This window comes from Scyliorhinus torazame, chromosome 16, assembly GCF_047496885.1.
Source record: "Scyliorhinus torazame isolate Kashiwa2021f chromosome 16, sScyTor2.1, whole genome shotgun sequence".
NCBI lineage: Eukaryota > Metazoa > Chordata > Chondrichthyes > Carcharhiniformes > Scyliorhinidae > Scyliorhinus > Scyliorhinus torazame.
In genome coordinates, this window is record NC_092722.1 from 107,528,678 (window position 1) to 107,551,689 (window position 23,012).

Below are 23,012 nucleotides of genomic sequence, written 5' to 3' on the forward strand. Positions count from 1 at the left end.
GGGGGCGAGGGTGAAGCCATGCCCAATAGTGGCAATCTTCAGGGTATCAGAGCAGCAGAGTTACACATGGGGAAGGGGGCCAACGCCCTTGCTTTCGCTTCCCGAATCGCACACTGGATAATTCTGCTCAGCTGGCAATCAGCAGCACCACCCAAAGCTGCAGACTGGCTCGCTGAGCTCTCGGAATTTCTCCACCTGGAGAAGATTAAGTTCTGAGGGTGGGAGGAAGGCTTCCTGGATACTTGGGGGCGGTAAGTCGACCTGTTCCAATACCTGCTCGAAGCCAGCAACGAGGAGTAAGCGAAGAATAAAAAACCAAGATAGGTGAGGAACCAAAAGCGACCCGGGGTGGGGGGAGTGGAAAGAGACGGAAGGTGGGGAAACCACAAAAAAGAGGAGGGAGCTTTCCCCGAAAATAAAAGCAAAACACAGCTGAAGCCAAAGGGTGGGGAGAGGGGGGGGTTATAGACCGATTCAGAGGGCGGCAAAATGTATTAAATACGAAATGTTAATTAAATGAAAGACAAAATAAACCTCTGTACAATAACGTAAATTAACACGGGTAAGAAAAATGTGATGTATATAAACAATTGTTTATAAATATGAGAAATGCGAATAAAAAGGGATTTTTAAAAAAAGAACTGAGTCTTGAGCTCCCTTCGATGAAGTGGACAAAAATATTGGTAAAATGAGCTAGATCGACAGTAAATCATTTGAAAGCAGCAGAAAACAGTTGCTGATATTACTCAGAAGAGTTCACATCAATTATTTTAATTGCAAGTCACATTTGCGGTGCTCTGGCACAGCTCCGGGTCCAAGGAAAGATTTTATTTATAAAGCACCCGATCACATCTGGACCAAATGCTTCACATACGATGAATTATTTTGAAGCTATTCAGGATTGCATAAACATCAATGAATGCAAGAATGCAAGTCACAGCACAGCACCAGAAGTCACTGCTCTTCAAACAGTGCCACGGACATGTAGCCGGTTCTAAGGCAAGCTGCACTTAAGACACATGGAAGCTGGTACTTTTGCCTGATGCTCTCTCTAAGCTCTCGAGGAAATGTTGCTGTCAGACTTAGAATCATAACATAGAAGTGGGGAGGGCAAGGGTATTTGGCCTATTCAATCCATGCTGACTCTCTGAACAGCAATCCAGTCAGTCCTATTTACTTTACCCTATGCCCATAGCCCTACAAGTGCAGTTTCCTCGATTGCTTGCCCAATGTCCTTGAGATTATTTTCTCCTCTTCTACCACCTTAGTTGGCGGCAAGTTGCCGGACACTTACCGTTTCTTCCGCCCATCCCGGCTGTATGAAATTCGCCAGTACGATGTTGTGGGCATCACAGAGACGTGGCTGCCAGGGGATCAGGGCTGAGATCTAAATATCCAAGGATATGTGTCCTATCGAAAGGACAGGCAGATGGGCAAAGGGGGCGGGTTGCATTGTTAGTAAGGAATGAAGTTAAATCGATAGCAAGGAGCGATATAGGATCAGAAGGCATAGAATCTCTGTGGGTAGAGTTGAGGAATCGCAAAGGTAAAAAGACCCTGATGGGAATTATGTACAGGCCCCCGAGCAGTAGTCAGGAGGTGGGGCAGAAAATAAATCAGGAGATAGAAAAGGCATGTAAAAAAGGCAATATTACAATAATCATGGGGACTTCAATATGCACATGGACTGGGAGTGGATCCCAAGAAAAGGAATTTGTGGAATGTCTCAGAGATGGTTTTTTGGAGCAGCTTGTGACAGAACCTACTAGGGAACTTAATTCAGGATTTGGTGATGTGTAATGAGGCAGGCTTGATTAGGGGACTTAAGGTGAAGGAACCCTTAGGGAGCAGTGACTACAATACGATATGCTTTACTCTTCAGTTGGAGAGGGAGAAGTTGCAATCAGATGTAAAGGTATTACAATTAAATAAGGGTAACTACAAAGACATGAGGGAGGAGCTGGCCAGAGTTGATTGGAACAGGAGCCTAGCAGGGAAGACAGTGGAACAGCAATGGCTGGAGTTTTGGGAGGTTATTCAGGAGGCACAACAGAAATTCCTCCCAAGGAAGAAACATGCTAAGGGGAGGACAAGGCATCCATAGCTGACGAGGGAAGTCTAGGACAGCACAAAAGCTAAAGAAAAAGCAGACAAAGTGACGAGGATTAGTGGGAAGCCAGAGGATTGGGAAGCCTTTAAAAGCGAGCAGAGGACAACTAAAATAGCAATAAGGGGGGAGAAGATGAAGTATGAGTACAAACTAGCTCGTAATATAAAGGAAGATAGGAAGAGATTTTTCAATATATGAAAGGTAAGAGAGAGGTAAAGATAGACACTGGACCACTAGAAAATGTGGCTGGAGAAGTAATAATAGGAAACAAAGAAATGGCAGACGAACTGAATAGTTGCTTTGCATCAGTCTTCACGGTGGAAGGCACCAGTGGGATGCCAGAGCTCCAGGAGGCAGAGGTGAGTGCAGTGGCCATCACTGAGGAGAAGGTTCTGGGGAAACTGAAAGGTCTGAAATGGATAAGTCACCTGGACTGGATGGATGCACCCCAGGGTTCTAAAAGAGATAGCTGAGGAACTTGTGGAGGCATTAGTGATGATCTTTCAGGAATCACTGGAGGCAGGAAGGGTCCCAGAGGACTGGAAAGTGGCTAACGTAACACCACTGTTTAAGGGGGGGGAAAGAGGCAGAAGACGGGAAATTATAGGCCGGTTAGCCTGACTTCGGTCATTGGTAAGATTTGAGAGTGCATTATTAAAGATGAGATCACGGAGTACTTGGAAGTGCATGATAAAATAGGAATGAGCCAGCACTGCTTCGTCATGGGGAGGTCATGTCTGACAAATCTGTTAGAGTTCTTGGAGGAAGTAACAAGGAAATTAGACGAAGAAGAACCAGTGGACGTGATTTATTTAAATTTCCAGAAGGCCTTTGACAAGGTGCCACATAGCAGACTGTTAAATAAGTTAAGAGCCCATGGTGTTAAGGGCAAGATCCTGGCATGGATAGAGGATTGGCTGACTGGCAGAAGGCAGAGAGTGGGGATAAAGGGGTCTTTTTCATAATGACAGCCGGTGACTAATGGTGTACCTCAGGGGTCTATGCTGGGACCACAACTTTTCACAATATACATTAATGATCTGAAGGAAGGAACTGAAGGCATTGTTGCTAGGTTTGCAGATGATACGAAGATCTGTAGAGGGACAGGTAGTATTGAGGAAGCAGGCGGGCCGCAGAAGGACTTGGTCAGGCTAGGAGAGTGGACAAAGAAGTGGCCGATGGAATACAATGTGGAAAAGGGTGGGGTTATGCACTTTCGAATGAGAAATGGAGGCAGTGTTGCTAACTTTTGGTTGGTTCTCAAATCGTATTTTGCTCTGTTTGTTTAACCTTTGCTCTAGCGTCGCCAGGTATCTTTATACCGCCACGAGGTTCAAGTTCAAGCAATGATCAATAACTCAACACACTAATTAGTAAGATTCAAATCAAAACACATTTATTATACACAGTAAATCACTACTCGTGCATAAACTCTACTTTCTAGGCTATTCCTATCACTAAAAGGCCTATACTTAGCTTTGGACTGGCCCACCAGGTCAGGGGAACAAATAGCCTTTCGTCAGGTCCTGAGTCTGCAGGATTCAAAAGCTGGTATGGACTGGTAGCTAGGAGCGCCTATCTCGTAGCGAGCGTTGACTTGAGACTTACTTGGTTGGCGGCAGCGAGGCAGGTCACTGTCAAGGGTTGGTTCGAGTTGCTGAGTGACCCTGCCAAAGAAGGACGATTTGAACTTGGGGGCTTTACTTTATAGTCCCCAGGGGCTTCCCGCCCTTTGGGGCGGACCCCGCACCTAGTTCCAAGTGATTGGACTACTTTCCGATCACTTGGATCGATTTCTCCAATGCTGGAGCGGTTCCCTGATCGCTGGGCAGTCCCCAAGTGTCCTTTGGCCTTCCTTTGTTTTGGCTCCTGCTGGCGCCGAGGAGCCTGGCTTGGCATTATTCACCTAACTGTTGCCATTGTGCCTTGGAATCACTCATTACTATGCAGATGGCTGCTGCATTACTATGCAGATGGCTGCTGGTTTCAGTGCTGTCTGGTTCCTTACAGGTTTCAATACACATTATTTCTGTATTTGCTAGTCTTTGCCTGTGTTGGCTGAATTTCCCTTCAGTCTTTGCGGTTCTCCATTTTAAGTCGGGAAGTGGCCAACTCAGGTGGCTACAATAGACTATTTTCTAAATGGGAAGATGCTTAGGAAATCAGAAGCACAAAGGGACTTGGAAGTCCTTATTCACGATTCTCTTAAGGTTAACATGTAGGTTCAGTCAGCAGTAAGGAAGGCAAATGCAATGTTAGCATTCATATCAAGAAAGCTAGAATGCAAGACCAGGGGTGCACTTCTGAGGCTATATAAGGCTCTGGTCAGACCCCATTTGGAGTATTGAGAGCAGTTTTGGGCCCCATATCTAAGGAAGGATGTGCTGGCCTTGGAAAGGATCCAGAGGAGGTTCACAAGAATGATCCCTGCACTGAAGAGCTTGTCATATGAGGAACAGTTGAGGACTCTGGGTTTAAAAGGATGAGGGAGGACCTTCTTGAAACTTACATGATACTGCGTGGCCTGGATAGAGTGGACATGGAGAGGATGTTTCCACTTGTAGGAAAAACTAGAAGCAGAGCACACAATCTCAGACTAAAGGGACGATCCTTCAAAACAGAGATGAGGAGGAATTTCTTCAGCCAGCGGGTGGTGAATCTGTGGAACGCTTTGCCGCAGAAGGCTGTGGAGGCCAAATCACTTGAGTGTCTTCAAAACAGTGGTAGATAGATTTTTGATCAATAAGGGGATCAGGGGTTATGGGGAAAAGGCAAGAGAATGGGGATGAGAAAAATACCAGCCATGATTGAATGGTGGAGCAGACTCGATAGGCCGAGTGGCCTAATTGTGACCCTATGTCTTATCATTTTATCTCTTGCCCAAAATCTCAAATTGGTGTCTTTGTAGCCCTTGTACAATCAACTGTTGGGATCTTGCACACGTCTACCAGATATTATGCTTAAACTCCAGCCTTTGGGGGTGGGGGAGGAAGTCTGCTACTAACTACACAACAGTGGTACTTAAAGCAGAAGTAAAAGTTCTGGAAAATCAAATTGCAAGGATTGTGTTTTTATTTAATTATTCGATCTGCAAATCAAATACCGACACTATTTTTTTCATTCATGCAGCAAAAAAAGTTACAGTTCATCTTTAGACAATTCATATCACAGAGTAATCTGTTTAGATTGAAAGAAAACAATAAAAAAGGTATACAATGATGCATCCCAATTACTGTAATGTAAACTGATCATTCATAAGTAAAAGTTGTTGATTTGGTTCCCTCATCTTACAGTAGAAATACATATAATGTCCTGATTGGCATTGAAATTTGCATCACATTTGAGTTCATTGAGTGGCACAGACTGATTGATGGAGCTGAATACCCAAATGTAAACAATGCCCCAAACCATCTGAATGAGAAAATCATACAGCCTGAAAAAAGTCACCTGCCACTTGTATATACAACAGGAACATTAACTGCTATCTTGAGGCACTGTACTACTTATTTGTTAACAAACTGTTTTTTAAAATGTAAGTATGCTCCCTATAGTTTGTCCCTTGAGATTTTCTTTTGGTTGTCCAATGGTTCTTTCAGATTATACACAACTTCCTCAGAAAGTTCTAAAAGGGGAAGGTCGTCTAATGAAATGTTCTGAGTTGGCATTTCCAAAGGAGGAAGGTTGGGTATTGGAATGTCTTTCGCTTTCCCAGCGTTGGTAGCGTTATCGGACGGTTGACTGATGCACCACAAATCTGATTTCACAAAGTCTGAATCCGTGTCTAATTCCTTCTCTAACGGGGACTTCCTAAGTCGCGCATTCTCTGCCTTTAGCTGCTTATTTTCCTTCTTTAGTCTCTCGTTCTCAGCTGTAAGTAGATCAACAAGTCTTTTTAGTTCAGAAATTTTCATCTCCTGCTCCTCTAACCTTGTCTTGTCATCTTTAGGAGCTTTATTCACTGCATAGGTCCTTGAAGGAACTCGCTTCTCTTCCAACAGAAAGAGGAGTGTGTCTGGTTCCCGATCACAGGATTTCCGAATTTGCCTCAGATATTCCTCCTGATTAAGGCTACTCATTTCCATACTTGTGGAAAGCTTCTTCTGACCATCAGATTCGTCGGAGAATGGTTTCATTGGTAACTGGGGGTCAGCTTCCCGGTCTGCTGATGTTGGGTGTATCTGAGCCCTCAGCTTCTCTTCTCTTTTAGCTCTCTTCCACCTTTCATGGATTAGACGCTGCTGTTTGATATGACTGTCTCTCTGTAGCTCCAATGATAACAGAGCCTGTACATTCAGAACACAGTAATTCATTAGCAAGGGCCAGAAATAAGCACCCGTGTAATAAGTATTTCAGTAACTCTATTGAAAAGGAAGACAACAGCACTGTGTAAGGGTAAACACACTCCAGGTTAGTACTGCAGCCTGCTCCAGTTGGCTGAGTTCTATCAGCTCCTGCTGTTAGAGAGAAATTAGGTATTGGACAGAAAACACCAACACTTACACCTTTGTTATGACACTTGATCACTGGTGAGAACTAGATAGCCAATTGGATTTGAATTGAATTAAAGTTGTTTTTGACCAGCATAGACGTGATGGGCTGAAGGGCCTTTTCTGTGCTGTAAACTTCTATGACTCTAATGCTAAACGTACATTCAATCTGGAGCTGTCTGGACAGGGGCTAACTGGCGAGTTGAAATTCCTGCTTTCTAGAACCAAACTAGCATTCTTATTGGGTCAGTACTCCTAGCAACACAGTGGAAACAGGACAAAGAATATCAAACTACACATGAAAAACAGAGAAATATTAACAAAAGCTAAAGACCCAGTCCAGTCCATTGTGGATAGCACAATTGCTTCACAGCTCCAGGGTCCCAGGTTCGATTCCGGCTTGGGTCACTGTCTGTGCGGAGTCTGTACATCCTCCCCGTGTGTGCGTGGGTTTCCTCCGGGTGCTCCGGTTTCCTCCCACAGTCCAAAGATGTGCACGTTAGGTGGATTGGCCATAATAAATTGCCCTTAAGTGTTGGGTGGGGTTACTGGGTTATGGGGATAGGGTGGAGGTGTTGACCTTGGGTAGGGTGCTCTTTCTAAGAGCCGGTGCAGACTCGATTGGCCGAATGCCTCCTTCTGCACTGTACAAATTCTATGAAACAGTTCAGTTTTTACAGTCATTTGGTAGTACAGAACTTGAGTACTGCTGAAAAAGAGGGACATGTTGTTGAAGCTTTTATCTTGCACTCACCAGGCAGTTTCGCAAGAATACCAACGGTAAAGGGGACAACAATTTATATTGCATGAGAGTGTGTTGATTGGTTGGTAGGTGAACTCTGATTGGTAGAGATGTCACATGGAGAGTTAACTGCCAAGCTTTTGTTTGAACTCAAAGCAGGCATACCAACTGATTGGTCAGGGCATTGCCATGGGAAATGAACCAAGGAGTGGCTTATCTCTCTTCTCTCTCTTTCCCCCCCCCCCCCACCCCCCCAAACCCAACAACCCACACCAAGCATTTTTCAACTAAACAAAAGCTTGGGGAACATTCAGTCCCTGGTTCATTCCCCAATGGTAATGCCTTGACCAGAGTTGACCTGCCTGGTTTGAATTTAAACAAAAGCTTGGCAGTTAACTGTTCCCTGGTGCATTCTGTGGCAACACCTCTAGCAATCAAAGTCCATTTGCTCAATCAGCACTCTCTTCTTATGCAGTATAAATTACTGTTCCCTTTGCAATCAGTATTCCTGCATATCTGTCCTGATGAGTGCAAGACAAACGAAAAAACTTTGACAGCATGACTCATGTGACTTTGACATCATGACTCAGAGTCCTCCAGTTTATTTCCTTTGCTCCCATTTCTTGTTGTTTTATTATTTTTGGTATGTGGAATCCTTCTGAACGGGTTTAGTCGTTGGGACATTTCTTCCCTGAGCTTAGGATTTTATTTAATATGGATGGGGATGAGGACTGGGGGAGGGATGCGAGCTTGGGGCAGGAGTGAAGGCGGTGGTTAAGGAATAGGTGGGACCTGCGAGGGGGGTCACCTTGCTAGCGCTAGGAAGTAGGCTAGTTAACAGAAGTCAAGTGGGGGAATGGTGCTGCGACTTGTTGCGCCAGTTGGGTCAGGTTTGATTTGTCTAGAAGTTGGGGGGGGGGTTAGAGGAGGCAGCAGGCTGTCTGCTGACTGGAATGGGGGGAAAACAGACAGTGACCATGGAGTTTTTTGTTCCACCACTGGGGTGGGACGGGTCGCCATCTTCGGTGGGCCTGTAGCCTGGGAATCATCGATGAAGCTGTAGCCTATCATGGTGACAATGGCAGATTCGAGGTTATGGGGAGGCGAGAGACCCCCCAACAAGGGTGGTCACCTGGAATGTGCAGGGCATGGTAAGTTCAATCAAAAGAACACTGGTTTTTGCTCATTTAAAGAGTCTGGGGCAGACATGATGTTTCTCCAGCAGACCCATATGCTTGAGCGAGATCAGACACGGCTTTCGAAGGCTTGGGTGAGCCACATTTTCCATTCCGGGTTTAACAGCAGGGCCCCGAGGGATGGAGATTCTTGTTAATAAAAGGCTCTGGTTTTGTTTGGAGAAGGTAATAGCAGATGTGGGCAGCCAGTATATAATAGTCACAGAGGTATTAGAAGGGAAACAGGGTGGTGTTGGTGAATGTATACACCCCGCATTAGAACAATGCAATGTTCATGAAACGGTTGCTCTGCCACAGACGCTGGGGCAGGCTCCTTGCTCCTGAAGAAGGACAAAGACTCCGCAGACTGCTGGTCATTTCATCCAATCACCCTGTTAAATGTGGATGCGAAGCATCCAGCTAAGGTTTTGGTGTTAAGATTGGAGCATTGTCTGCTGGAAGTGGTGGGGAAAGACCAAACAGGGCATAGGTTGATGGAAAACGAGAGACGGCAGTTGAATGTGGTGTACACCCCGGGGGAAGGTTACTGAGATCATAATGTCCCTTGATGCGGAGGAAGCATTTGACAGGGTAGAGTGGGGCTATCTGTTCGCGATACTAGAGAAATTTGGGTTTGGACCGAGTATGTGGCTGTTGTATGCAGCCCCATTTGCACTAACAAAGTGACTCCTGAGTCCTTTCGTCTATACCGGGGTACCAGACAGGGATGTCGGATGTTGAGTTTGACATTCTGTATTCTCAGTCAGGCGTCGGAATGTGGCGACTAGGGGATTTTCGCAGTAACTTCATTGCAGTGTTAATGTAAGCCTACTTGTGACACTAATAAAGATTATGTTGTTTGCATTAGCAATAAAGCCTTTAGCAATGGTGCTGAGGACTCTGAAAGCATGGGAAGGAATAGTTAGAGGAGGGGTGGAGCATATGGCCTCGCAAAACGTTGACGATTTGCTATTATACATTAGGGATCCAGAGGCATCAGTGGGAAACATTATGGGAATTTTGCAGCGTTTTGGGAGCTTTTCTGGTTATAAGCTAAATATAGGAAAGAGCGAATACTTGGTGGTTGGGTCTTGGGGTGGAAAGGGTGGCTTGGGGGATTGCCGTTCTGGCTAACAGGAAGTCATTTCCGGTATTTGAGGGTCCAGATAGAAAGGGACTGGGGGGAACTCCGGAGGTTGAACTACACAAATCTGGTTGGGAAGTTAAGGTAGACCTACAAAGGTGGGGCGGTCTCCCACTATCCCTGGCGGGCAGAGTGCTATCGGTTAAGATGAATATCCTGACGAGATTTTTACTTTGGGGCCTCCCAGTGTTCCTGCCCAAGGCATTTTCATGGAGATCAACCAGCTTGTGACTGGGTTTATTTGGGTGGGAAAGGGCCCCGAGGATCAAGAGGACGGTGCTCCAGAAGAAACAAGCAGGGGACTTGGCCTTGTCAAACTTTCAATATTACTATTGGGCAGCCAATGCTGAGAAAGTGCTAAAGTGGTGTGGGCGTTCGGAGGAACTGTGGCCCGGGTGGAAGCAGAGTCTGTGAAGGGGGCTTAAAGATGCTGATGAGTTGAGGTGCACAGCTCAGTCAACAGGTACTTTCCGGCCCACCTTCTACCTCGCTCGAGCGGATTTCATCCTGCTCAGGCCAGTGCGTCGGGCATATACCAGCAGATAGATGGGGGAGGAGACGTGCTCGCTTAAGGGTATGAAGGCAAAGTCAGCAGACGAGCCGGGGCCAATCTTGGAGGAGGTTTGGAGCGAGGCACTGAGGTGGGTGTACGCAACCTCATCCTGGGTGAGGCGGAGTCTCATTCAGCTAAAAGTCGTGTCAGGTCTCACGACGGCTAGAATGAGTCAGTTTTTCAATGGGGTAAAGGATAAATGTAATCAGTCTTTGATGGGGCCAGTGGGCTTCTTTAGTGCTATGTTAGTAATCCTGAGCATTGGGTTGGAGCCTTTACCCACTGGTGACGATTTCTGGGGTTTCAGATCTGTGGGTGCTTTGGATGGGGACAGACGTCCTGGCCTTTGCCTCACTTGGGGCAGTGAGGAAGATCGTCTTGGGCTGGAGATTGACTACACCGCCAAGCGCCTTGGCGTGGCTGGGTGACATGGAGTTCTCGTATCTTGAAAAGGTCAGGTTTACCTTGAGAGGTTCAATGGAAGGGTTTTACCATAGATTGGTGGCTGTTAATAATACACAAAGAACAAAGAAATGTACAGCACAGGAACAGGCCCTTCGGCCCTCCAAGCCCGTGCCGACCATGCTGCCCGACTAAACTACAATCTTCTACACCTCCTGGGTCCGTATCCTTCTATTCCCATCCTATTCATATATTTGTCAAGATGCCCCTTAAATGTCCCCATCGTCCCTGCTTCCACTACCTCCTCCGGTAGTGAGTTCCAGGCACTCACTACCCTCTGTGTAAAAAAACTTGCCTCGTACATCTACTCTAAACCTTGCCCCTCTCACCTTAAACCTGTGCCCCCTAGTAATTGACCCCTCTACCCTGGGGAAAAACCTCTGACTATCCACTCTGTCTATGCCCCTCATAATTTTGTATACCTCTATCAGGTCTCCCCTCAACCTCCTTCGTTCCAGTGAGAACAAACCGAGTTTATTCAACCGCTCCTCATAGCTAATGCCCTCCATACCAGGCAACATTCTGGTAAATCTCTTCTGCACCCTCTCTAAAGCCTCCACATCCTTCTGGTAGTGTGGCGACCAGAATTGAACACTATACTCCAAGTGTAGCCTAACTAAGGTTCTATACAGCTGCAACATGACTTGCCAATTCTTATACTCAATGCCCCGGCCAATGAAGGCAAGCATGCCGTATGCCTTCTTGACTACCTTCTCCACCTGTGTTGCCCCTTTCAATGACCTGTGGACCTGTACTCCTAGATCTCTTTGACTTTCAATACTCTTGAGGGTTCTACCATTCACTGTATATTCCCTACCTGCATTAGACCTTCCAAAATGCATTACCTCACATTTGTCCGGATTAAACTCCATCTGCCATCTCTCCGCCCAAGTCTCCAGACAATCTAAATCCTGCTGTATCCTCCGACAGTCCTCATCGCTATCCGCAATTCCACCAACCTTTGTGTTGTCTGCAAACTTACTAATCAGACCGGTTACATTTTCCTCCAAATCATTTATATATACAAAGAGCAAAGGTCCCAGCACTGATCCCTGTGGAACACCACTGGTCACAGCCCTCCAATTAGAAAAGCATCCCTCCATTGCTACTCTCTGCCTTCTATGGCCTAGCCAGTTCTGTATCCACCTTGCCAGCTCACCCCTGATCCCGTGTGACTTCACCTTTTGTAATAGTCTACCATGAGGGACCTTGTCAAAGGCCTTACTGAAGTCCATATAGACAACATCTACTGCCCTACCTGCATCCATCATCTTAGTGACCTCCTCGAAAAACTCTATCAAGTTAGCGAGACACGACCTCCCCTTCACAAAACCATGCTGCCTCTCACTAATACGTCCATTTGCTTCCAAATGGGAGTAGATCCTGTCTCGAAGAATTCTCTCCAGTAATTTCCCTACCACTGAAGTAAGGCTCACCGGCCTGTAGTTCCCGGGATTATCCTTGCTACCCTTCTTAAACAGAGGAACAACATTGGCTATTCTCCAGTCCTCCGGGACATCCCCTGAAGACAGCGAGGATCCAAAGATTTCTGTCAAGCCCTCAGCAATTTCCTCTCCAGCCTCCTTCAGTATTCTGGGGTAGATCCCATCAGGCCCTGGGGACTTATCTACCTTAATATTTTTTAAGACACCCAACACCTCGTCTTTTTGGATCACAATGTGACCCAACTTTAAAGAGTTGGTCACCGTTAGCTGGTGGGGATGGGAGTGCGTTTAGTGGTGAGGTTTATATTATTGTAAGGGGAAGTGGGGGTGGGTTCTTACTGTTTCAATGTTATTCTGTGTTATTGTATGCTTTGTATAAAAATTATAATAAAATGTTTCAAAAAAATGTTTTGGTCCATGGACCCACTGGGCTCAGAAGACCAAAGTTGAAACAGCCTGCTTGTCAGGACACTGTGTTCTCAGCTTTGCGTGTGGGAGAGGAGAAGCGATGCCAAGTGGATGTTAGGAACCAGTTTTGGTGAAAATCTGTTCGATTGGTAAACTGACTATCAGTGGGTTGGCCAGGGAGTGTGTTCTGCCTCACAACGGTCAGCAATTGGTTCCTGCATGATGCTAAGAAAACTTGGCAGAAGTTTTAGACCTTGGAAGTGAATGGAACAGTCTCTCCCTCTCTCTCCTGCCAGTTGAAGTGAAAGAACTGCTTTATTGCTCTGAAAGCCCATTGTTGTGAACCTGAAATGCTGCGTCTGCAGAGAAGGTAGACAACCTTGCCAGAGAAAACCATCTCAAGCCTAGAAGGACGCAGTACCAAAATAATAGCTTGAACTTTAAAAAGTTGAATGGAAGTCATTTCACTTAGCAAAGATCCCTATCCTTTTTTAAAAAAAAAAAATTAATATTACCTGGTGACTGTAGTTCATTAGGCTAAACCAAGGATCTCAGGTATTTTAAATAACATCTAATTTCACCTGCATTGCAACTCTGGGTCAATTGGGGATGGAATGAACTGTGCACTAGGGTGTCGCAACACTCAATTTCAGTTTTTGTCGAGTTCCAGAAGGTTATTGGATTTGGGAAGATAAAGGATTTTAGGAGAGAGAATGGATAGTCATGTTTTAGGATTATTTAACCATTTTACTCAAAGAAACTCCCTAGGTAAGAGCCATTTTAAAATGTACTTGATAAAAGTTTGTTTTCAGCGAATTAGCTTTAAAGGATAACCTCTCATTAGGTTGTGGATTCAAAGTCAGTCAAATAATATTTTAACTTTAAGCTGTTTTCCTTGAGACAAACAGTAATTAATTTGGTGCTTTGTCTCAAAGAAATATTCACCGTATGCCTATGATGTTGGGAGGATTATGATCGCTTCCTCAATATTAAGCCTGCTGCACAATTAGGAACCAAAAGATCGCAGTGAAAATTACTGGATGATGGAACAGAGGAAGACTGTTCGATTCAGGTAAGATAATCCAACAGGAAGGGCGAGCTCATAATTTCCTTGTTTTGTTTTATTATCTGAATACAAGCTGTAGCGATGGAACTCTGATCACCTCTATTGTCCTGTACCTGCCTCCTAACTTTGGAATAAAGCTGGTCGCATCTCGAAGCAAACACTATCTTAATTTGCTAATATTAACTTTGTCTTCCTTTTTTGAGATTGAACAGATACATGCGCAAGAGACCCGAGTACTTGGGTCCAGAAATCAAAGGAATTTTATTGATACAGCCCTGAGACACATTAGTGTTAAAGCATGACAGTGGGAATTAAACCCCCTAAACAAGTGGGCAGTCAACCGATGACAGACTCAAGTCAGTTATATTTCAGATGCTCTCTGTTGACACGTGATTAAGTGGCAGACTTGACAAATTTAGGTATGCAGCACCCAGGGAATTTAAATCATTTATGGGATGTGGGCGTCGCTGGTTAGGCCAGCATTTATTGCCCATCCCTAGTTGCCCTTCAGAAGGTGGTGGTGAATTGCCTTCTTGTACCGCTGCAGTCCGTGAGCTGTAGGTACAACCTCTGGTGCTATTAGGGAGGGAGCTCCAGGATGTTACCCTAGCGACATTGAAGGAGCGGCGATATATTTCCAAGTCAGGATAGCGAGTGATTTGGACGGGAATCTCCAGATGGTGGGGTTCCCACGTATCTGCTGCTCGTCCTTCTAGATGGTAGCAGTCGTAGGTTTGGAAATGCTGTCTAAGGAACCTTGGTTGAGTTACTGCAGTGCAACTTGTAGATGGTACACACGGCTACCACTGTTCATCGGGGGTTTGAATGTTTGTGGAAAGGGGAGCAATCAAGCAGGCTTCTTTGTCCTGGATGGTGTTGAGCTTCTTGATTGTTGTTGGTAGCATGCATTACTCAATCTATAAATAAGCCTATTACTTTTAGCTTCAACTTCTGGCCTGAACACTTTGCGGCTCAACAGCATGGTATTTATTGCCTTTTGGAGAAGGCAGCAAAACGCAAAGGTCATCCCACATGATCTGCCAAGTGCTGTGAGGGAATCTGTATTTTTTAATTCATTCTATTATTTGAGGCTGAGGACAACAACTCTTATCATGCCCGGGGCTCAGGCACAAGTGCAATGAGCAGCAGGGAAACAAGCCATGCACTCTCAAAGATCGCAAAAAAAAAACCCTGACCACAAGACCTGGGGAGATGGGACAAACAATTGCTCAGGTGGCTGGGGTTCAGCATGTGAGAACTAGTCCAGGCAGAAGGTGAGCAGCGTGAATCTTGGAGTAGCCATAGAGCGCGAGGCTGAAGGTTAACAGCAGTAATTGGTAGCAGTGCAGTTGGAACTGTGCCTGACTAAAGACTTTTGAGTGCAACCTGGCAAATACTGAGGCGCAGTTTTCGATTAAGTGATCAAGGGGCTGGGCAGTGAGCAGTCGTTGGGGCAGTCTGAGCAGAAGTCCTGCTGCTTGACAACAAGCAGCAGCATGTGGGCCGCCAGACTGAGCTGGAGCTGCTGTTGAAGGGAAACCAGACACTACATCATCAGAGAGGCACTGAAATCCCTCACGAGGAAGATAAGAGTTATGGATTTTTGTGACTCACAGTGATCACTGACATCTGGATGGGCTGCTGAGAATTTGTGGGATCTGTCTTGGTTGTGTCTGCCATTGTGTGTGCAGTTTGTGGCTTGTGTTCGACCACAGTTTGCTTGATAATTCATGCTTGACTCATGTTAATTCTGGATTTCGAGTCTAGGACAGATAATATGGACTGTTTGCTTTGTTGATTCTTGCATTGTAAGAATTCATCTGTTTGTTTGAAACCATGGAATCTTGTGGCTCATTCTCTTAATAAGTAACTGAGATTTCAAATTTTGGTCACTTTATAACCAAGGTTGTAACTCCCCAACCGGACTTTGGTGAATTGTTATGCTGGGCAGGTGATCCAAATATGCAAGATTCAGAAGAGACTCTGTTTTCTGCACTGCATTATGGCTATGGGCACAATGCCCTCTGGAGCCACTAGAGAAATTAAAGCTCCAGAACAATAATCACAGAATCATTGTCAAGGTGTACTTTGGAACAGAGTTGGTTTTCTGGGACAGAATACTGGCTCACTGTGTACAAATGGGTTGCTGCACCAAGTGATCAAGTTCAGAATGGAAAAATCTCCAAAGGTTAATCAAACATTTTAAAACCAGGAAGAAAAATAGTCAGATGCACATTTCCTAGAAAACCCATTACTTCAAACAGGTAACTAAAGGTATCTTCAACGTGGGACAATGCAAAACGTTTCCAGCACACACCATTAGTTCCCAATGAGATTCTAAAGTTAGTGCTTAGACTCCGAGCCAACAATTCACAGAAATTGGTCACCTTTGCATCTGTTTTCCAGATGAAAAATAGGGGTAATAAAGATCAATTTTTAAGTCTCAATTTCAAATGGAGCTGGGAGAATTCTTTCAACTGGCTTCACCAAGCTCCTAATGACCACAACAGACAACTTTGGCCCCCTTCCTCTTGTCCCTCTCATTAGAATTTACTTTAGGGCAGGCCGACAGTTGGGCAAACGGTCTGAAATTCTCTCCCTGAATATGGTGAGCTGCCTGTGGAGGCTCCGGCAGCTTATCAAGCTGACTGAAATCAGGTCCAATTCTGACCCAGCCTTGGCCTCCTGATGAACATGGCTGCCCGAGCAACGCTGATTCTGGGTTCAAATGAAAGTCTACTGAAGGATTCAGTGCAATGCTATGGACAATACACAATTGGCCATCCAATTCTAATGTTTTTTTCTGAAGCAAAAATAGGCAATAATTGACCCAAGACCTTTCCTGATTTCCACTGAGTGTCTCCTGCCGTTGTATATATAATGAGAACTCTATAATAAGCTCTTGTGATGTGTCCAAATCAAATAGCCTGCCAGCCAACATTCATTGCCTTGGCTCACACATGGAAAATGATGACGTGTAGGAGAAATCAAAGGAGTGTAAGTGCCTGGGTAATTGTACTCCAGCCAAAGCAAAGTACCTACAGTTAAAGAGAGATCAGAACTGGGAAAGCAGTTTAAGCTGCCTGCTGAATTGCAGAGGCACAGTACATTGGAGCACCATAATGAACACAACTAATATAGAGCTGGACTGATATCCCAGTGACTCGAGGCGGGCCTTCTTAGTAGTCCGCCTCAGCACCTGCACTACTGCCTTGGGGCGGGGAAAATACAAACCTTACCCGTCCAAGTCTCCAGGAAGCAAAGATATGGTAGGTATGAGCAGAGGTAATGGGCTGGGGTCCTGAACTTGGGTTATAGCCTGACTCAAGCACCAGGGACCTAGTCGACTTAGACCTCTGGTGACTACCCTGTGTGGAGTTTGCACGTTCTCCCCATGTCTGTGTGGGTTTCCTCCAGGTGCTGTGGTTTCCTCCCACAGTTTAAAGATGTGCAGGTTAGGTGGCTTGGCCATGATAAATTGATCCTTAGAGTCCAAAGGTTAGTGGGGCCAAGGTGTTACAAGGATAGGGCTGTGGAGTGGGCCTAATGGCCTCCTTCTGCACTGTAGGGATTCTACAATAATTAGTTGCTTCCCTAGATTCAGTGCTGTCTATGTAACAAGATGCGAGTGAATGATTAATGCTTTTTTACGTACCTGTTCTGACTGTGTTAGTTTCATCGCTTCTCCAAGACGCTCTGTGTGGAAAGAAGTAACTCAAAGTCAGTGGCTCACACATCATATTCCTTTATCAAATGACACTTTACAAAAGCAGCTGCATAGGATTTAAATTTCAACCGGGATATACAGCTAACTGTAGGAGTGCATAATGCAAAGTTTATTCCAAAGAGAAACTTCCTAAGACACTCCCAAATTGAACAATGAAATTGCTGCATTGCCCAATAGAAATCATTGACTCACCACAGGTGTGATTATGGAAATTTTGTTCCATTCGCATGCATGACTTTCAGTAGAAAATATCTTGATACAAAAAGACACACACTGGAGGTCAACGTAATTCACTTGCATATTTATTGAAACATTTACCAATCATTCACACCAATAATCACTCTCACATACACTGCTATGCCTCTTACCATTTTACTAACAAATGCACAAAAACGTTAAAGCTCATCGAAAGATGGGATAATTAATATTGAGATCACATGACTCCATCTGTCTTGTAGCTAAGAATGGACAACACTGGTCTACCACAAGGGTTACAGATGAAGTTACAATCCAATGTGATCCTACAGTGCTTTATAAATTTTCCCCAAATCCAAGAGTATGTTTTCCAGCTAGAACACATCTCAGCATTGGCAATAAACACAGTTTAGGCTGTGAATTGGAGTTCATATCCTTAATTACTGCCATGGGAAACGAGGAGAAGTAATTCAGCCCTTTGAGTCTACTCTGCCTTTCATCTAGATCATGGCTGATCTTCTACTGCAATGCCATTTTCCCGCACTATCCCAGTTTCCCTTGATGCCTTTAATATCTAGGAATCTATCGATCTGCACCTTGAACATGCTCAATGATTGAGCTCCCCCAGTCCTCTGGGGTAGAAAATTCCAAAGGTTCACAACCTTCTGAGTGAAGAAATTCCTTCTCATTTCAGTCCCAAGTGGCCTGCCCCTTATTCTGAGACTGTGTCTCCTGGTTCTAGATCCCCTCACCCCCCAGCCAGAGAAAATATGAGTCGAGTCCTGAGGAACACAAAAAATATGCACCAATTTTAAAAAACAATGAGACTACTAAATATATCAATAAGAATTTTATCTAACCTCAAATTCTAAGTGGCAGTTTAAATTTGTGTATCTGTTTTCCATTGTCAGCCAGATTCAGCTTTAGGTTTTCTGCACACATATGAACAAGTGCATGTGTGCAAACGGGTGGTCATCTTGTGTTGGCAGGTGACAGGTTTAAGAAATATTCTACATTTGTTTTTTCCTACTGTTGCTAACTTTTGCCTTAGTTTAATTGCTCTGTTTTATCACCTTTGCTCTTGAGTCGCCAGGTATCTTTATGATACCGCCACGTGGTTCAAGTCCGAGTAATGATCAATAATCCAATACACCGCTTAGTAAGATTTAAATCAAAGCACATTTATTATACACAGTTATCACTACTCATGTACAAATTCTACGACTAAGCTACTTCTTACAACTAACAGGCCTATACTTAACTTGGAACGGGCCCACCAGGTCAGGGAAACGAATGGCCTTTCGTTCGGGTTCTGAGCCTGCGGGATTCGAAGTTGGTACAAATTGGTAGCTAGGAGGGCCTATCTCATAGCGAGCGTTGAAGTAAGACTTACTGGATATCGGCGGTGGCTGAACCGGTCACTCTCAAGGGTTGGTTTGTGTTGCTGAGTGACCCAATCAAGAAGAACGATTTGAACTTGGGCTTAATTCTTATAGTCCCCAGGGGCTTCCCGCCTTTCGGGGTGGACCCTGTACCTGATTCCAAGTGATTGGACTTTGTCCCAATCACTTGGTTCGATTTTCTCCAATGCTGGAGCGGTTCGCTGATCGATGGGCGGTCTGGAGGTGGTCGTTCACCTCCCTTTGTGTAGGCTTCTGCTGGCGCCACGGAGTCTGGTTTTGCTTTATGTGTCTAAATGTTGCTCATTGTTCCAGGGGATTGCTCATTAGTATGCAGATGGCTGGTGTTGTGTTATGCTGATGGTTGCCGGCATCGATCTTGTCTCGCCTTTCCAGAGGTAAATACACACTCAACCTGCAGCTGCTCGTTTGTGTCCTGTTGGCTGACTTTCCCATCAGCCTTTGCCATTCGCCATTTTAAATCGGAGTTAGCCATTTTCAATCGAGAGTTAGCCATTTTAACTGGCTACATTCCCTCCTTGTGATCATAACGCGAAGCGTGAAGGATCACATAACTATGTTGCTTTCCATTCCCTGACCTGGGGAGGGACACTTCCTTCATGGCCTCTGCACTGACCATAGCTATGCAAAAATCTTTTAGCTAACAACTCTAAGGGCGCTATGTCAAACAGGGACATGCATTACAAAACAATAAACTGGGAACCTCTAACTACTCTTAATACACTACACTCACTTAAACATTATCATCCTAACTTCCTCAACCATACAAACAAAATCATAGCATTTTATACACAGTTTTCCTGGCTTGGCAGTCAAGCTCAGGATCATACAATTTGCTCATGAACATTTCTTTACATTTCTTTATTTACAATAAACACAAGTGAATGCACTTTATTATAGATCGCGGGGGTCGGGAATCTGGTCGTATCCGAAAATAGGGGATCTGATCCTATATACCGGGGTTCGAGCGCGGTAGGCTCTCCTTCTCCATTTCCGTAGATGCATAGTCTGCACTACGCAAGAGTATCGCTAATACCAGTAATGTTTATATTACATAGGACAGAGAGTACCAGGTTATAAACCTGGCACACCAAGATGATGTGGTGTCGCTGGTGACTGGGCTCTCGGTACTGCGGGGCAGTGAAACATTAACGGCTGGGGGGGCTTGAGGTCATGGGGTTCGCGTTCACGCGCAACCAAATGTCCATAAATATGATGCTGATCCACGTGAAGGAAGTCCTCATGGCTCTTCTCTTTCCTTTCCTTTTCTTTCTTCTCTTCTCCGGTCCTGGAGCTTCTGGAGTTCTGTGGAAACAAGCATAGTGTCTAACTATCTTTGTTTAATATCTTGTACGATAGTGTGTCTGTCCTGTAGTGTCAATTACTCCCTTTATAATTGGTCACTATGTGTGACTCCCTCATTTTTTTTTCAAAAATTGAATTTTAGGACAAGACACACTTTCCAATAATGAACCACTGCGAGCCGTCTCGCAGACTGCGCAATTTACCATCCAAATGTTTCAGGATGTAAATAGCATGTGGTTGGCAACCTAAAGGTTACCTAAACAAAACACAACTTTTTGAACTGAAAGTGCCAAAATGAGGTGCATATGGGCCGCGACGGGTAAGAGTTGGATGGAGTCCCAGGGTAGGACGGCTACCAATGCCGTGCCTCTCCTACCCGAGCGTAGTTGACCAGAGGGGGGGTTCCCAGGCAGGGCGGATCCCAAGCAGTTTCTCCACTGCCTGAGCAACCGACAAGAACGGACAAAAAATGTAGTCATCGTGGTGGGGCTGCCGTAGTGGATCTATCCTTCGAACCAGAAGGGCAGTTATGAGCGGGCGTCTGGTTCCTTAACCAGTCTTTGCAGACTAGCTCTCAAGAGGTTTCTGCTGAATAGGCGTGGGGCAGTGAGAAAATAAAATTCTCCTGTCGGACATACAACATTTAACAAACTTACAAACAACATAAACATTCTGCAGGTTCCATCAGAAAGGACAACACTTCTCCCAAGCGGTTCCTTTTAAAACATCATCTGGACACCTCAGTTCTCAGTTGCGAACAGGGTCGCAAAAGGGTTCTCGGTTTGGGAGTCAGACCCATCTCGTCATCTTCTCACGGGTGCCACACTCTGGAGTGTATTAGGGCTGAAAGGGCTGCATGGTGTGAGGTGGGGTTGCTCGCGTCGTTGCGGACGAGTCGGAACGAGTTATATCGGTGCCAATAGTTGGGTGTCTAGCTGTGTGGGGACAAAATCGGGGTCGTCATTGTGGTTCGGTGGTGAGGTTTATTTAGGAAAGTGATCATGAAGGGATCACTTGGATCGTAGTCGGAATCGCTGGGTGTGAGTCCTGTTGCATGAGGGTAGTAGGGAGGCGTGCTGCGGCTATCGTCCGAGTCACAGTCGCTGTCTCTGCTGCTGTCTGTGGGCGTTCCGGGGCGGAGTGTATATTTAGGGGGTGGAGTCGAGGTCGAGTCCGTGGCTGGGCTGGACGTGGTGGGGGTTGATAGGGTTACATTGGCTGTGGGCGGGGCATGGTGTGCTGCGTCGAGCATGACGTGGTGTGCGTGGCTCGACTGTGTTCCATATGCCTTCAGCTGGTTTATATGAAACCACGCAGTCTTACCGTTGGGGTACTTTACTTTATACACGGAAGGGCTTACTTTATCCGCAATGGAGTACGGACCCGAGTATTTTGGTGACAGGAATGTGCTGGGGTTATATACAGAGAGCATAACTTGCTGTCCTATACTATACTCAGTCGCATGCACTGTCTTGTCGAAACAAGCCTTGCTCTGTTTCTTTCTGGTGCCCAATTTTACTGCAGCTGCTAGCTGAGCCGTTTTAACATTCTCCACTAATTGTTCTACTGCTTTCTCGTGTGTGAGGGCAGTCACTTCGGGGCTGGTCAAGTCCAAACCTAATAAATATTCTGTGCCTTTCATGGGGCGTCCGGTCATGAGGGTGTGTGGGGTGTAACCTGTGGAAGTAGAAATTGTGTTACGTATAAACATCAGCGCAAAAGGGAGGACTGAGTCCAAAGTGGTGTTGTTCTGCTGGACCATTTTTCTGAGGGTGGATTTTAGGGTCCGATTCATGCGCTCCACGATACCACTCGACTGTGGGTGGTATGCTATGTGGAATTTTTGGGTAATGCCAAATATCGTGAGGACATTCTGCATGACACGTCCCGTAAAATGGGAACCTTGGTCGGATTCAATGCTGCGGGGGAGTCACCATCTTGTAAAAATGTGGTGGGTCAAAATCTTGGCTGTGGTTTTTGCAGTGTTTGTGCGGGCTGGGAATGCTTCCACCCATTTTGTAAATGTGTCAATTACCACAAGTACATATTTATAGCCATTCCTGCAAGGGGGCAATGGTCCTATAAAATCAATCTGGAGGTTAGTCCAGGGGCCATTAAAGGGTCGAGTGTGGCTGAGTTGAGCCTTTTTGGCATATCTGTACGGATTATTCTGGGCACAGATAAGGCAATTCTCGATGTAATGGTTTACATCTTCCTTCAAATTCGGCCACCAACAATGCTGCTTGAGATGGGCTGTAGTGGGATCGATTCCCTGATGTCCATGACCGTCATGGAACAAACAAATCAGTTGATTCCTGTCCTGTTCAGGAACCACATAAAAGGTGTCTTTTAACACCACACCGTCATGTGTGACCAGTGCATTTTAAATCTCTCATAGGGAGCTGGATATTTTCCTTTTACAATCTCCCTGAGATTGCTGTCCTGCTTCTGGGCCTCCACTAGATCCTCAATCCTTGTTTGCGAGACCTGCACTGCACTCACTGGTGCGCCTTCGGGGGGGGGGGGGGGGGTGTCCAACAATATCCATGCCTGGAGCCTGCTTTAGCCAGTGCGTCAGCTTTCACATTTCGGGGGGGGGGGGGGGATGGTGGCTGCAGACTTTGATTACTGCAAGTTGTCGGCTAAAAAGGTGTGTGTCTTTGTCCTTTTAACAGTGATGTCCCGTCCCTGCAAGAGAAAGGTTCATCTGACTGCTCTAATCTGGCTTACTGTGCCATCCTGGAGTCGTCCGTCCAGTAAAAGTTGGGTGGG

At 45.5% G+C, this 23,012-nt stretch overlaps 1 protein-coding gene across 2 annotated transcripts in view; it reads right to left on the reverse strand.

Annotated features, from left to right (window-relative positions):
• Positions 1–5,164: 5,164 nt before the first annotated feature.
• The window catches only part of nrbf2b (nuclear receptor binding factor 2b), a 64,630-nt gene continuing 46,782 nt past the window's right edge, over positions 5,165–23,012 (reverse strand). For both annotated transcript variants that reach the window (XM_072478819.1, XM_072478818.1), the window contains 2 exons: positions 17,248–17,288; positions 5,165–6,393 (listed from right to left, as the gene is read on the reverse strand). In XM_072478819.1, the coding sequence (XP_072334920.1) occupies positions 5,656–6,393; positions 17,248–17,288 (779 nt within the window). In that variant the 3' untranslated portion in view covers positions 5,165–5,655. The remainder of the gene's footprint in view (positions 6,394–17,247; positions 17,289–23,012) is intronic.